General features: G+C 54.5%; 1 protein-coding gene across 1 annotated transcript; it reads right to left on the bottom strand.

Annotated features, from left to right (window-relative positions):
- Positions 1-358: 358 nt before the first annotated feature.
- SARM1 (sterile alpha and TIR motif containing 1) lies at positions 359-14,514 on the bottom strand. Its single transcript, XM_053366351.1, has 9 exons — positions 13,759-14,514; positions 6,026-6,644; positions 5,544-5,756; positions 5,144-5,235; positions 4,579-4,814; positions 4,160-4,262; positions 2,705-2,894; positions 1,855-1,976; positions 359-708 (listed from the first exon to the last, which is right to left on the bottom strand). The coding sequence occupies exons 1-9, from the start codon at positions 14,181-14,183 to the stop codon at positions 585-587; spliced, it is 2,124 nt and encodes a 707-aa protein (XP_053222326.1). The 5' UTR covers positions 14,184-14,514; the 3' UTR covers positions 359-584.
- Between the last annotated feature and the right edge of the window lie 15 nt (positions 14,515-14,529).

Genomic DNA, 14,529 nt, shown 5'->3' on the forward strand with positions numbered 1-14,529 from the left:
AACAATTGAGCACCATCAGCAAACTCGGCCTCTTTGCTGCTCCTTCCCAGCTCTAGGTGGTATATGAAGGGGTTTGAAAAGCAGTTATTTCCTAAACCTCTGACCATTTGCTTGGCTTAAAAAACAGATGAGCAGTCACCTAAGGAAGCTTCTGGAGCCTAGAATCTGATAAATACTTTAATACAAGATAAACACTACAAAGCCCACCTTCCCAACAGCGAAGTTATAACCTAATTGGTTGAGAAACCGAAAATCTTACCCAGGCACACAAAGAGTTAAGAGCCTCTGGTGAAAGGCCACTAGGGAGGGAGAAAGTTTGCTGCTCCAACTGTCCTCGCAGGGCAGGCAGCAAGCAGCATTTTCTTCCGGAGTTTTGCATAACCTAATCGGCATTTCCCAAAGGGAGCCAGCAGGGGGCACCGACGCAGCGGTGGCTGAGCCTGCAAAAGCAGGGGGGGCAGGGGGTGAGGCCCCTCTCTAGGGCAGTGCAGACTTGGGGACAGAAGCAAAGGGTCACCCTCTTCTTCCCACTCCGACCCACCACCCTCTTCTCTGCTCCGTTGGGGGGAGCACCTTCCAGTTCCCTAGTTCTGAGGGGGCCCACACTCCAGGCTGTTTTCCGAGCCAGCGGAGGAATCCCGGGAGGAGCGGCCCTGCAGGAAGCGGATGATCTTCTCAATGGTGGCGTCTTGGTATTCGTGGGACCATCTGCATGGGAAGTGGAAATGAAACAGCTAAACCACGGGTCGGCAAACAGAGGTCCGCGGGCTGGATCAGGCCCAATAGCCTTCTAAATCTGGCCCGCGGACGGTCCAGAAATCGCTGCATGGATTGCCAGTGCGTGTTCTTTCCCTCTCACGCCTATGGCGGCGGCGCCTCCTCCCTCCCTCCTCCTGGCTTTTCCCTGCCCTGCCTAGAGGAGGCAGGGGGCTGGGCTTGGTTGGTGCCAGCAGCAGCGCTCAAGCGGCTGCCATTTTAAGCAGCCCCTCTCTGGAGCCCTTTCGCACGCGCTCATCATCCCTCGTTCATTTCCCCCCCCAAAATATAGTCCGGCCCCCAACGAGGTCTGAGGCACTGCGGCAACGTGCGGCCCATGCACCGGATGCGGCCCATGAAGACCGTTTTACTGGTCCATGAGCAGCCCTTGAACCGAGCCACACACTCGGCGAGTCCCCCCTCCGTGCTGCACTAAACCAGCGCAGCATGGCGCGGGCACTCACACAGCAGCGCCAGAAATCGTGTCTGCACATGCGCACATACCGGAAATCACGTCTGCTCATGTCCAGACGCTGGAAATCGCTTCTGCGCAGACGTGGTTTTCGGCGTCTGGGCATGTGCAGAAGCGATTTTTGGCACCGCAGACATGCGCAGACACGATTTCCAGCATTGCACTGTGCCAGTCCAGCCCACGGACAATCTCCGTGAGAATAATTTGGCCCATGTCCAGTAAACCTTGCCAACCTCTGGTGAGGGATAGTGGACCGGCCCCCTGCCGAAAAAGTTTGAGGACCCCTGAGCTGACCCAAGCCATGGGGTGCTTGGGATGGAAGGGGCCTTGGGGAATATACAGCTCTTGTGTAGGGCTCCCAATTTTTTCCCTGCGTGGAGCACCGGTCTGGAAAGGGGCAGGGGGAAGGGTGCAACTTCAAGCCTGGTGCTTCAAAGAGTCCTTTGCACCTGAAACTATTAGCATTAAATCGGTTTCAAACCCCTTCAGATTCAGCCTCGTCTCTCCGCGTTTCCCCAGATTCGCCCCCCTTCCCACAAGCAGCTGGATGTGTTGCACCAGCTTCCAGAAATTGCCCCCCCCGCCCCCCCGCCTTATCCCCAGGGACACTCCTTGATCCCACTCACTTGATCCCGTTGAACTTCAGGATGGCTCTCATGTCCTCAGGAAGGGTCTTTGGATCCGGCCATTCGAAGTGGTCTGTGACCGGGACAATGTTCTTCCCGCTACTCAGGGCTGTGACAATTTCCTGTGAAGGATATGCATTTAAAAAGAGAGAAGAAAATCTTGCTTAGGGAGGGGTGAGTTTGTTCAATATGATTTCCCTTCCTCTTGTCCTGCTGGCTTCCACGTACATTATATCAGGAAGATTTTGGGCATCACGTGGCAGGACAAAGTCTCCCCAAAAGATATGCTCTCTCAATGAGCAAATGTTCCCGGCCTGTTTGCACTAGGTGACATCTATGCTGGTTTGGTCATGTCCAGAGAATGGAAGATGGCAGGATCCCCAAGGAGATCCCTGCCCTGTGGGAATCCCTTGCAGATGACTGCAGTGCCTGGAGACAGGCAGACTGGCCATGCATCCACAGCAGTGACCGGAGGAGCAATGACCACTTGGAGGAGCACAGAGAGAAGAAACGCCCTGGTGCATCTGCAGCTGCACAACCAGATGCCTTCTCTGCCCCAGCTGCAACAAAACATGTCTCTCCTGTATCGGCAGCAGGCGCTGCGACTCTCCAACGTTTTGACTCCCCAAGGCACACTCCTCCGTTGTCTCCTGAGACAGATGGCTGGCAGCTCAGCTCAAGGAGAAGCCCTTTGTCGTGAACTGGGCTGCGTCTCCTTCATTGCAGGGGGTTGGGCTAGATGTCCTTTGGGGGATCCCACCCAACTCTTCTAGGATTCTCTGAGTTTCATCCCCACCCCACCCCCAAACACAGAGACACTACGATCCCTGGCAGGGGGAAGCCCTCTCACCTTATGCACCCAGTCTTTGCATTCGGTGTCCCCCACGCACTTGTCGAGGGCGTTGCGCGAAAGCAGCATCACAAAGTTCCGGGCGCTCATCACACTCTGAATCAGCTTGTCCTCGAACTTCCCGGCCTCCAGCTTCTCCACGTCAATGAAGACGCTGAATCCGTGCAGCTGCAGGTGGACCTTCAGGAGGCTGGAGAGGCGGAAACAGGGCAGGGTACGTGTGAAAGGAAGGGGGGTTGACCCAGGCACCCATAATTGGGTTCTTTCCGACTGCGTCTCCGGAGAGATTTGAGGCGATGGCATAAAGGGAAAGGGTTAGAGAATGCCCTTTCCCCTCCGGCTGCAAGCTCAGTCCAAACTGCACCCTCCCACAGCTGCTGCTGGCCTGCCTTACAGGGCTGTTTTAAAGGAAATAATGTACGTGGGCCCTCGTCTCCCCCTCCCCTTGTGTGTGCTTGTGGTTTCTCAGCCCTCCGCTCACTCCCACTTCCCCTTCTTTAATTAACATGAGCCATTTTGGGAGACTGCAATTGTCCAGAAAGCAGAATAATAAATGCATAATTAATAAGCAAGCGCTCTGAACGCCTCCAAAGTGTTACAATATCAGTGCTAAGGATAATTATATCCATTTCACGGTCTTATTTTTAAGTCTTAATGGGTGCGTTTTATTCTCATTCAATCCCCTCTAGAGAACGTAGAAATGCAACTCGTAAAAATCTACTACTGCTGCTAACGGTAGCGCAAAGTGCAGTTGCAGTGAGTTCCACAGGTTAATTCTACACCATCCCATGGTGCCATTACATGTTTCTGGCCAATCAAGGCTGCAAACCTTGCTCTGAGCCCAGCTTGTCAGAGATCCTGGCGACCACCATAACCACAGAGCAGCCTTTTTGGACCAACCTTTCAGAGGTCCCATGGACTACAACTCCCATCATCCCTGAACATCGGCCAACCTGGGTTGCTGGGAGTTGGAGTCCAACACCCTCTGGATGACATTGGGTTGGGGAGAGCCGCCGGGGGCCAACCCCTGTTTCCTTGCACAGAGCGGTTGAGAGGTTAGAAGCAATTGATAGAATCATAGGGACAGAAGGGATCCCTAAGGATCATCCAGCCCAACCCGCTTCAGATGGCCACCCAAGCTCTCTTTAAAAACCTCCAATGAAGGTCCACCGCCTTCTGAGGGTGTCTGTTCCGCTATCAAATAGCTCTTATTGCCAGAATGTTATTCCTAATAGTATTCCAGGTGTGATCTGTCCAAGCCAGGATAGAGCGGTCCTCCTGTTTCCCTTGATCTGGACATGGGACTTCTGTTGATGCAGCCAAGAATCGCATTAACCTTTTCTGCTGCTGCATCACACAGTTGGCTCTTTACAGAAGGAGAAAGGAAGGCTTTTCTCTTTGACACGCCCGCATGTGTGAATGGTTCGCGCTGCACCCTGGCGTTCCCCTGCCCACCTGGCCAGCTGCGCCCCAGTGGCTCTCCGGTAGCTGATGAAGACGTCCGTCCCCTCCAAGGTGGACTTTCCGCTGCTGCAGGGCAGAGGCGAATGCAGCATCTCTGGGAGGAGACAGAAAGGGGGTGGGTGGCCGTATGGGCTGCGCCGCCCCGGGTGCCGGAGAGGGTTCCTCCGCCACTGTTCCCCACCTTAGATCCATTTGTTCCCTCCCTTCCAACAGCAAATTGTTTCATGGAATCATACTGTACACTTGGAAGGGGCACCCAGGGGTCATCCAGCCCAACCCCGTTTTAAGACCTCCAGTGAAGAAGAGTCCGCCGCCTGGCAAGCGAGGCCGTTCCACTGCCAAATGGCTCTGACCCTCAGGGTGTCCTTCCTGGGGGCTGGGGGGGTCTGCAGAGCAAGGGGAGAGGTTACCTCGGGCGGCCGAGAGAATGCGGACGCGGTGGAAGCCCATGTGGACTTGGCAGTCCTCTTGCAGCTGCTGCTCCGTCACACGGTGGAGGAAGTTGCGGTCGATGCCACTGGTGACCAGGTTGTAGGTGTACTGGCGGAATTTGGGGTCCACGGAGCCCAGCCAGTCGGCCAGGTTGCTGCGGTCGCATGTGGAATAGTTGGCGTAGGTCTTGAGCTCCGTCAGCTCCCGGAAAAACCTGGGGGAAGGAGGGGGCAGCTCAGTAGGGCGGGGGGGGGGACACCTCCTGCCAGGTTGGAGCAGAGGCACGCCACTTTGGGAGGCGGAACAGGCTGGCCCTCAAGGTGCTCAAAACCCTTTTGCATAGCTGAATTTCCTGCAAACATGGTGTGTGCTTTTAAAAAAAGTTGGAATGGCAAACATGAGCAGATTTATAGCACTGCTGTACTCAGGGAGCAATAGCACAGCTGCCGTTTTTGATCTGGTGGGTTCCCTCAGAGATCATCCAGCTCAACCCCGCTTCTCGGCTCAGGAGCTCCTCCTTCCTGGGTGCCGAGAGCTCCTTACCGCTTGCGTGTGATGCTGGAGGTCATCTTGAGGTCCACCCGCAAATCCTCCTCCGTCATCCTCAGCAGCAGGTCGCCATCCACCTGGTGTTCCTGGGGGGAGAGGAAGGATGGGGTCAGTTTCACATCCAAAGAGCAAGCGGAGAGAAAGCAACATGATCCAGGGGATGGAGGGACTCCGCTATGAAAAAAGGTTGTGGTGTTTGGTAGAAAAAGTGACTTTTTTTCTATCATCCCTAGCCAGGGGTGGGCTAGGGAGGCAGCTTTTGGGGGAGGCCTGCGTGGGGAGTGAGCTGTGAACCCCCCAACAGACACCTGCAGACTCCTCAGGGGCCCTCTCCTCTCTCCAGGAGCCCTGATCCCCATTCCCCGCACAACCACCGCCCCCTTGCAAGCCCTACCAGGAAATTGGGGCAGTATTTGACAAAGCCAATCTGCTGGAGCCACTTCTGCACCTCCAGGGGTTTCCAGTTGGGCACAGTGGGCAGCAGGCGCCGGGGCACCTCCTCGCCCATCGTGCAGAGCGCCCTCTTGGCAAGCGAGGAGGTGGTGCCGTCCGGGGAGTAGCAGACAATCCTCTTCAAGCTCTGGATGGCCCCGATCTCTGTGAAAATCTGAGCAGAGCAAAGCATTTATTACTTTGTGCATTGGCAACGCTTCCTGTCCTCTAAGCTTCCTGTTCCTCCCCATTTGGCGAGATAGGTTAGCCCAAGAGAGAGCGACCAGCTTGCCAGTGAGCTTCATGGCGGAAAGGGGATTTGAACCCAGATTCTAGTCAGGGATTGGACCCAGGACCTTCTGCATGCAAAGCAGGGGCTCTGTCCCTGAACTAAGAGAGGAAGTAAGGGGCTAGTCCTCATGGCTCTGCATGCAAACAAGCTACCTGCATCTTCTTCTGCTGGGCCTTAATGGCGGCCTCTGCGCACAGGTAGAAGGCAGCCAGGCACTGGGCCTCTGGGCGGGAGCTGTCCAGGAGGGGCACCAGGCGCTGCAGGTCCTCGGCCGTCCTGCCCTGGCTGTTGTCGCTGCTGCCCAGCAAGGTGTGGGCGAAGTGCCCCGGGTCCAGCGTGGCCACAAAGGGCTCCACCAGCGCCAGGGTCCCCGAGTGCTCCACCTCCTTCTCCACCTCCTTGTTGGTGGCCAGGACAGCCACGGCCAGGCAGGCGTGGAACTGCACCAGGAAGCCGTCCTTGGAGAAGGCCAGCGGGAAGAGCCACTCGGCCGCCTTCTTCTCCACCATCAGCCGCTGGTTGGCCGGCCCTCCATGCATGGCCGCGTTGGCCAGGGCAGCGGCACAGTGGTGCAGGACCACGGGGTCGCTCCAGCGGCACCAGTAGAGGAGCGCGTCCAGGCCGCCGTCGGAGATCAGCTGCGTGCAGGTGTCCTCAGAGTGCTTGAGCATGTGCTCCAGGATCCCCGAGGTGCTGCGCGCCAGAGGAAGGCTCTCGCGCTCCTTGGACAGGTTCAGGATCACGCCCAGGCCGATGCGAGCCACGCGGTCCCTAGGGGCAGAGAGGGGGGAGGCAGAACGGGGTCAGGGAAGCAGCCTTGGGCGGGGGGAGGACGCAGTGGAAAGAAGGCCCTTCATCACATGGCCCAGAGTTAAACGGCGGAACTCCCTGCCACAGGAAGCAGGGATGGCCATTAACTTAAAAAGGTAAATGTAAAGGGACCCCTGACTGTTAGGTCCAGTCGTGGCCAACTCTGGGGTTGCGGTGCTCATCTCGCTTTATTGGCCGAGGGAGCCGGCGTACAGCTTCCAGGTCATGTGGCCAGCATGACTAAGCCGCTTCTGGTGAACCAGAGCAGCGCACGGAAACGCCGTTTACCTTCCCGCCGGAGCGGTACCTATTTATCTACTTGCACTTTGACATGCTTTCGAACTGCTAGGTGGGCAGGAGCTGGGACCGAGCAATGGGAGCTCACCCTGTCGCGGGGATTCGAACCGCCGACCTTCTGATCGGCAAGTCCTAGGCTCTGTGGTTTAACCCACAGCACCAAGGAGGATTAGACAAATCCAGGAAGGAGGAGAGAGGTATCAATGGCTCCTAGCCATCCTCTGCCTTCAAGGTCAGAGGCATTGATGTTTCTGAATATCAGTTGCTGGAAAATGCAAAAAGTACTTATGCACTCAATGCACTCAAAAATCAGAGGTACCTTCCTTGTTACACCCCACGTCGCCTGAGTGGGTGGAACAATCACAAATCAGCTGGACTAGAAGGCAGGTAGCACAGAATTGTGGAACTGCAGAGCTGGAGGGCATCGCAAGGGGCGTCTATTCCAACCCTCTGCAATGCAGGAATGTTTGGACTCCAGGGCTGACACCACTGGCTCTGCAGAATATTCTGTGTTAACTGTGTGTGTGTGGCTGCCATACAGAAGACAGCATCTATGGGGGTGGAGGAAGGAAGGAGGGACTTTGCTCCAGCCGGGGCTTGGACCCATAGCTGCGGCGGGATGGGTAGCATCAATGCCAGCAGAGGGGGGGCTTTTGCATTGCAAGGCTAAACAGCACCCCCCTCACCCATCAGATTCTGCCAGGCTGGCTTGTTCCAGGAAGTGAGCGAAGCACCCCGTTCTGGGAAAACTTGTGCTCCCTCTGTGAGCGACTGACGTCGGCCTCCGTCAAAATCTGGCAGCCTCTGCATCTGCCAGCCCTGGCAGGGTTCCCATGCCATCTCTGCAGGAGGCTGGGTCCTGCACTCAGGACCTGCCTGGCCCAGCCAGATGGGCCTATCTCAAGGAAGTGGAGAGCTTGGACCTGCCGCCCCCAGATAAATTATAAGAGAACAGAACTGTCACCGTAAGAGCTAGAGAGGGACTTAGAGGTCAAGTGGTCCCCATTAAATACAGGGAATGCAGAGAGCTACAGGATCTCTGAAGGACGGCCATCAGTCTGGGGCAATGCGGTGGCAACAGGGGGCTGTTGGGGCAGAAGGCAGGCAGCCCAACAGGAGGTGGTGCCAGATCGAACTCATCCCAGTTTCTGTCGAATTCAACGTCCTCCTCCTTCTATCGCTTGACTCTGAAGCTGATGCAGAAGTCTCCTGCGCTCAGGTTCCCAGAGGCAAGTGTGAGAGCAGGAGGCTGGACTAGATGGGCCATTGGCCAGCAGGCTCCTCTTCTTATGCTCTTGGCCCTGCCAAATTCTGCATCTTCAGGTACCTGAATCGCTGTGCTGTGGAAGATGCAGCAAGCTGCTTCTGTGCTGCTCCAGAGGACCAAGGGATTCAAGCGTCAAGGAAGAAAATCCCAAATAAACCTTAGAAAGACACCTCTGAGGGCAAGAGCCATTTGAGGTGGGGAAACTCAGCCAGATGTGGGCGGGGTATTAATAAATTATTATTATTATTATTACTATTACTATTACTATTATTATTATTATTACAGTTTTTTAAGCAGAGGATAGATGGCCATCTGTTTTAAAAGCCTCCAAGGAAGGAGAGTTGTCCACTTTCCAAGGAGTTTGTTCCACTGTCCAGCAGCTTTGACACTCAGAAATTTCTTCCTAATCTTTAGCTGGAATCTCCTTTTTTGTAACTTGAAGCCATTGGTTCAGGTCCTGGAGCAACAGAAAACAAGCTTGTTCCCTCTTCCCTTTGAGATATCTGAAGATGGCTCTTGTATCACTTCTTGGTCTTCTCTTCTCCAGGCTAAACACGCATGAGAAGAGCCTGCTGGATCAGGCCAGCGGCCCATCTATTTATTTATTTTTAATTTTTTAAAAAAATTTATTAGAAATTTTATTTACAACATAACATAAACCCCCACCTCTAATACAGAATTCCACCCTCATTAAACGTGAACATAACATACAATAAGCATAACATACAACAATACAAACAACCACATAAAAGACTTCCTTTATCCTGTATCTGGCCTCCTTATTTACTTCTTATAAACTGTTTCCTTTATGAATAATTATTAAGCTTTTTCTAATTATAACTTAAATATCCACAAAGTCTCCTGCAGACATGAATCAAAACAAGTCCAGGTATGTATTTTAGGGCACTGTTTTGCGAAGTATTCTCTGCATTTTCCCCATGCTTTTTGAAACTCTTGTCTAGTGTGATCTCTGATTGCCTCTGTTAATCCACCCAGCGGCCCCACTAGTCCGGCATCCTGTTCTCTCACACAGTGGCCGGCCAGATGCCTATTATGGGATGCCCGCAAGCAGGACTTGAGCACAAGAGCAACTCTCCCCTCCTGCGGCTTCCAGCTCCCTCCTTCTCTGCCCGGCTCCCATCAGGGGGCACACTGGCAGGGCCCCCCCCTGCCTCTGGAGACCCCAGCGTCATCGTGGCACAGCGGCCAGCTGATTCATCCTCCAGAGTGGTGACGAGCAATCAGCACGCAGCAGCAGCAGCACAGCTTGTCCTGGCCACATGGAACAGAACAAGGCGGCTTCCGCCTTCCCCCTGCCCTGCCTCGGATCCCCGCCCTGGCCAGGCAGGCTGGCGGTAGGAAGGGGAGATGCCAAGGCCAAGAGCCGCTCCCTCCTGCCAGGAAGCGCATCCGATGGCTCCAAAGTCTTTCTGGGTCTCGGCTAATGCATTTTCCCAATTAGAAGCCCCGGTGGGCCCTTAAAAGCCCACCTGGCAGAGGGGAGAGGCTGCCTCGGCCCTTCCTGTGGGGCTCCAGAAAGGACATTGTGCCCCAGGGCAGCTTGTTTTGTTCTCAAGCAGATCCTGGCAAACTTTGATTTCTATTTCATTGATACTGAGCATCATAGCCAAGTGGGGATTTGAACCCAGATCTCCCAGGTCGCAGTCCTCCTTTAATCCCCACAACATCCCTGGGATTGAGCTTAGGCTGAGAGGTAGCAACTGGGTTTCAAGGTCACACCCAGTGAGTTTCATGGTGGCTGAGTAGGGATTTGAACCCTGGTCTCTCCCGGGTCCAAATCCTCATTTAATCCCTGCAGGGCTGAACCTGGGACCTTCCGCCTGCAAAGGTCTGTTCTACCAAAGCAGCAGCTTCTCCCTAGGAATAAAGCAAGATGCTAGTCCTCATGGTTCCGAATTTAAATAAACAGTGCTCTAAATAGGAACATACAAAGCCTCCTTATATGGTGCAGACCAGTGGTCCACCTAGCTCAGTATTGCCCACACAGACTGGCAGCAGCGGTTCCCCGGGAGTCCAGGCAAGGGGGTCTTATTCTCTAGCCCTACCTAGAGACACCTGCAGCTGCTATCAAGGCTTTTCCTCCTAGCTAGTTGAATGAAACAGCAGTCACGAAATTAAAAGACGCCTGCTTCTTGGGAGGAAAGCAATGACAAACCTAGACAGCATCTTAAAAAACAGAGACATCACCTTGCCAACAAAGGTCCGTATAGTTAAAGCTCTGGTTTCCCCAGTAGTGATGTATGGAAGTGAGAGCTGGACCATAAAGAAGGCTGATCGCCAAAGAATGGATGCTTTTGAATTCTGGTGCTGGAGGAGACTCTTGAGAGTCCCATGGACTGCAAGAAGATCAGACCTCTCCATTCTGAAGGAAATCAGCCCTGAGTGCTCACTGGAAAGACAGATCCTGAAGCTGAGACTCCAATACTTTGGCCACCTCATGAAAAGAGAAGACTCCCTGGAAAAGACCCTGATGTTGGGAAGGATGGAGGGCGCAAGGAGAAGGGGGCGACAGAGGACGAGATGGTGGGACAGTGTTCTCGAAGCTACCAGCATGAGTTTAACCAAACTGTGGAAGGCAGTGGAAAAAAGGAGTGCCTGGTGTGCTCTGGTCCAGGGGGTCGCAAAGAGTCGGACACGACTAAATGACTAAACAACAACAACAAGTTGAATGAACATCAACAACGAATAGTTTGTCATCCTGGTATGACACAGGGCAGATATGGCTGCTGACATGACTCCAGAATTTGGGGGGGGGGGCAGGAGTCAGCAGCGCGGTCAGGCCAGGACTTGGGGGGTGTATGGGATAATTATCGCAGAAGATTATTATAATTTGAGGAGATAGTGATCTGGCATGGTCAGCTCTTCCAACTCTGGTTATTCCTTCCTGCCTCTGGTTACTGTGTTTTATTGCTTTCAATATCCTTTGTGAACCTCTTCATGGATCACTGCCTTGCCGTGGTGAAGGGGCTTGAATAACTCAGAGAAGCTATGAGCTAAGCCGTGCAGGGCCACCCAAGATGGACAGGTCATAGTGGAGAGTTTTGACCAAACGTGATCCACCTGGAGCAGGAACCGGCAAGCCACTCCAGTATCCCTGCCAAGAAAACTCCATGGACAAAGGCAACAGGCATATAAAAGTTATGACACTGGAAGATGAGCCCTTCAGGTCGGAAGGCGTCCAACATGCTACTGAGGTTCCGATACTTTGGCCACCTCATGAGAAGAGAAGACTCCCTGGAAAAGACCCTGATGTTGGGAAAGATGGAGGGCACAAGGAGAAGGGGACGACAGAGGACGAGATGGGTGGACAGTGTTCTCGAAGCTACAAACATGAGTCTGACCAAACTGCGGGAGGCAGTGGAAGACAGGAGTGCCTGGCATGCTCTGGTCCAGGGGGTCACGAAGAGGCGGACACGACTAAACAACATCCTTTGTGAAAAGGCCCTTGTTGTGTTGATGAAACTGGTCCAGCAAAGCCTTTGATGTAGAGTAGCTCTGGTTGAGCCGGTGTTAGTCCAATAGGACACAGGTCTATAAAATATCTAGTTTTGGAGCATGCCAGGTAGGAGTTCGGCACAGATTTGTGGCCAGAGTGCTGTGCAAAAGACGGCAACCTGGGAGTCGCTTCGCCATTTCTGGGCTCCTCAATAGCTAATTGAAGTACTTGCTTGGTAATGTATATTTTTGCTTGCTGTTTGGAATAAAATCTTTAATCTTCTCACCCAATTGCGCTTGTATTGCTTCTGAATCTAAATTTTAAAAGAACCATTTTGCATTGGGCAAGACAGAGTCAAAACCGGGATCTCATTCAGCAACATGAGCAGGATTTGCAACAGGCCTGGCTTGGCCCATTTCATGGAAAGCAAAGCATTGAATGTGCCCACGTTACATGTTGCCACCCCTGAAAGACCATTCAGAGCAAGTTCCCTAAGAACCTAAGAGAGAGCCTGCCAGTGGCCCCTCCAGTCCAGCACCCTGTTCTCACAGTGGCCAAACAGATTTCAAAAAGGGGAACTGGCAGGCAGGATCCGAGCACAAGAGCCCTTTCTCCCCTCCTGCAGTTTCAGCAACTGGGATTCAGAAGCACTGCTGCCTCTGACTGTGGAGGCAGAGCTGAGCCACTGAGAGTCCTCTCCTTCTCTATGGATTTGTCCAATCCTCCTGAGTCCCATAGTTGAACTATGCATTGCCTAAGTGCACCATTGGCAGGAGGGACGGGGGCCTCTCTTGGCAAGCCTTCATTTGTGGTGCCACCGACAGCCCTCACAGAGGCGGAAAGGCCCCTGGGAGCTCCCACTATAAAACCACTGTTATGTCTCTGCACGAAAACCTGCCCTGCCTTCCTTCTCAGTCCGCCTCTGCTGTCCCTCTGCCATTGAGAGGTGTGAGTGGTGGGGGGGATCTCTCTGGAGGCAGGGACACAGCGATCGCCCACCTTCAGGCAAGGGCATGCCCAGAACAGGGACTCATGCAGAGAACCACAGGGCTCCTTTTGGGGGTTCCTGCACACTCAAAAAGCAAACCTTTTGAAAGCGGGTGGGAAAATCGCTTTGGGAAAGAAAGGCTGTCGGAAGGAGTATCGGAAGGAGGAACTTCGGTGAGTGTGTCACTTTTTCCCCACACAAATGTTGCCCCATTGCCAAGGACAGGGAACCAGAGGTCCAGGGGCCAAATGCAACCCCCCATCCAAAACCACACCCCCTCTCCCGAGGCCACACACCTGCCTGGCCCTTGCTTCACACCCTCAAGTTTCTTTGCTGGCAGGAAACATCCCCATGCCCCTTTCCTGTCTCATCAAAACATAGAAGGGCAGAGCTGGGAGGGACCCCCAGGGGCAGCACAGGGGGCATAGCTAAATAATCTCTGACAGACAGCTGTCCAGAGTCTGCTTAACAGCCTCCAATGAGGTCCCTTTGACTTCCCTCCTCCCCTTGCGTGGGTTCTTCTCTTAACTTTTTCTCCTGCAACTTCTCTGTTAATCCACTTCTACTAAATCTTCAATAAAACCGTAGTTGAACTTTTGACTACAAGCATCATTCCAGTCCTACTAATAATTTTAATTGTTGACAATGATTTTTAAAATAAATCATGCATTTCCCCCATTCCTTATTGAAAGTTTGGTCTTCCCGATTCCTAATTCTTTGGGTCAGTTTTGCCATTTCTGCATCAGCTTAATCTGCCATTCTTCTCTGCTAGGGACTGTGCCTCCCCTTAAGCATCATCTAAGTTCATCCCTCTGCAACGCAGGAATCCCAACGAAGGAAGCACTAGGTCATTGTCCGTCTCCCGTCCCCCCCCCCCGAAAAACACCCCTGGCATTCATTGCTTGGCCTCCTTTTGCCTCTGGACCCGCCCACCTTGGCATGCGGCTCCTGGAAGCTTGCAATGAAGGGAATGTGGCCCGTGATCTGAAAGGAAAGGTTCGCCAGCCCTGGCCACCTGCAGACGCCTCGGCCGTTCCTCCCTCCCCGGTTCCCCTGCCGGGCTGACCTGTTCTCCGCCACCAGGATCTGCTCCAGGAGTTTAGCCGCCTGGCACTTGGTCTCGTGGTCGGCCGTCTGGAGCAAGGACAGCAGCAAGTCCAGCCCCCCCTCCAGGCGAATGGCGTCGCACAGGCCCTTGGCGACCTCCCTGCCCACGGTGGGCATCAGCCAGGCCTCCTCCACCAGGGCCAGGATCTCGGCCAGGCCGCCGCGGAGGTCCTCGGGGCCGGCCGCCTGCTTGGTGGCCGAGATGGCCTGGTGCAGGTCGGGCAGGATCCTGTTCAGGGCCGCTTGGATGGCCGGGCTGGCCCCCGGCGAGCTCTCCTGGGGCGCCCGGGGGCTGTCTCCCCACCAGTCGACCGTCAGCCTCTCCGCGTCGGACATGGCTAAGCGGCACAGTCTATAGGCAGAGACGAGGAGAGGGAGCACCATCGGGGGAGGGCGTCAGGGAAGGGGGGCACCTTAAAGCTGCATCCCCGGATCCGGGGATGTGCCCAGGGCGGGCCTGGGAGCCTGGGGTCCGGCTGGCGGGAGGCTGGCACAGCGGGGCGCGGCAAAGGTGAGTCTGGGCGAGGCAGAAGAAGTGATGGAGAGAGATGGGGAGATGCAGGGTTGGAGGAAGGAGTCGGGCGCGTTCTTGGGTACCAGCAGTAAGCTGGCAGCGGTCCACTTGCCTGGCAGCTGAGCCGTTCCTCCTCCTGATGTGGGATGCGGAGCTCTCTGCCGGCGGAGAGGCGGCCAAGCCCATCCCCTCCGACGATGCCTCGCCTTCCCCGCG

The sequence above is a fragment of the Podarcis raffonei genome, chromosome 15 (assembly GCF_027172205.1).
Source record: "Podarcis raffonei isolate rPodRaf1 chromosome 15, rPodRaf1.pri, whole genome shotgun sequence".
NCBI lineage: Eukaryota > Metazoa > Chordata > Lepidosauria > Squamata > Lacertidae > Podarcis > Podarcis raffonei.

Bases quoted from the DNA above. Each gene is read 5' to 3' on its own strand.
- SARM1 (XM_053366351.1), bottom strand. From the start codon at position 14,183: ATGGTGCTCCCTCTCCTCGTCTCTGCCTATAGACTGTGCCGCTTAGCC. The intron at 4,815-5,143 runs GTAAGGAGCTCT...TCCTTCCCCCAG, and splicing joins TCCAGCATCACACGCAAGCG to GTTTTTCCGGGAGCTGACGG. The intron at 4,263-4,578 runs GTAACCTCTCCC...GTCTCCTCCCAG, and splicing joins CATTCTCTCGGCCGCCCGAG to AGATGCTGCATTCGCCTCTG.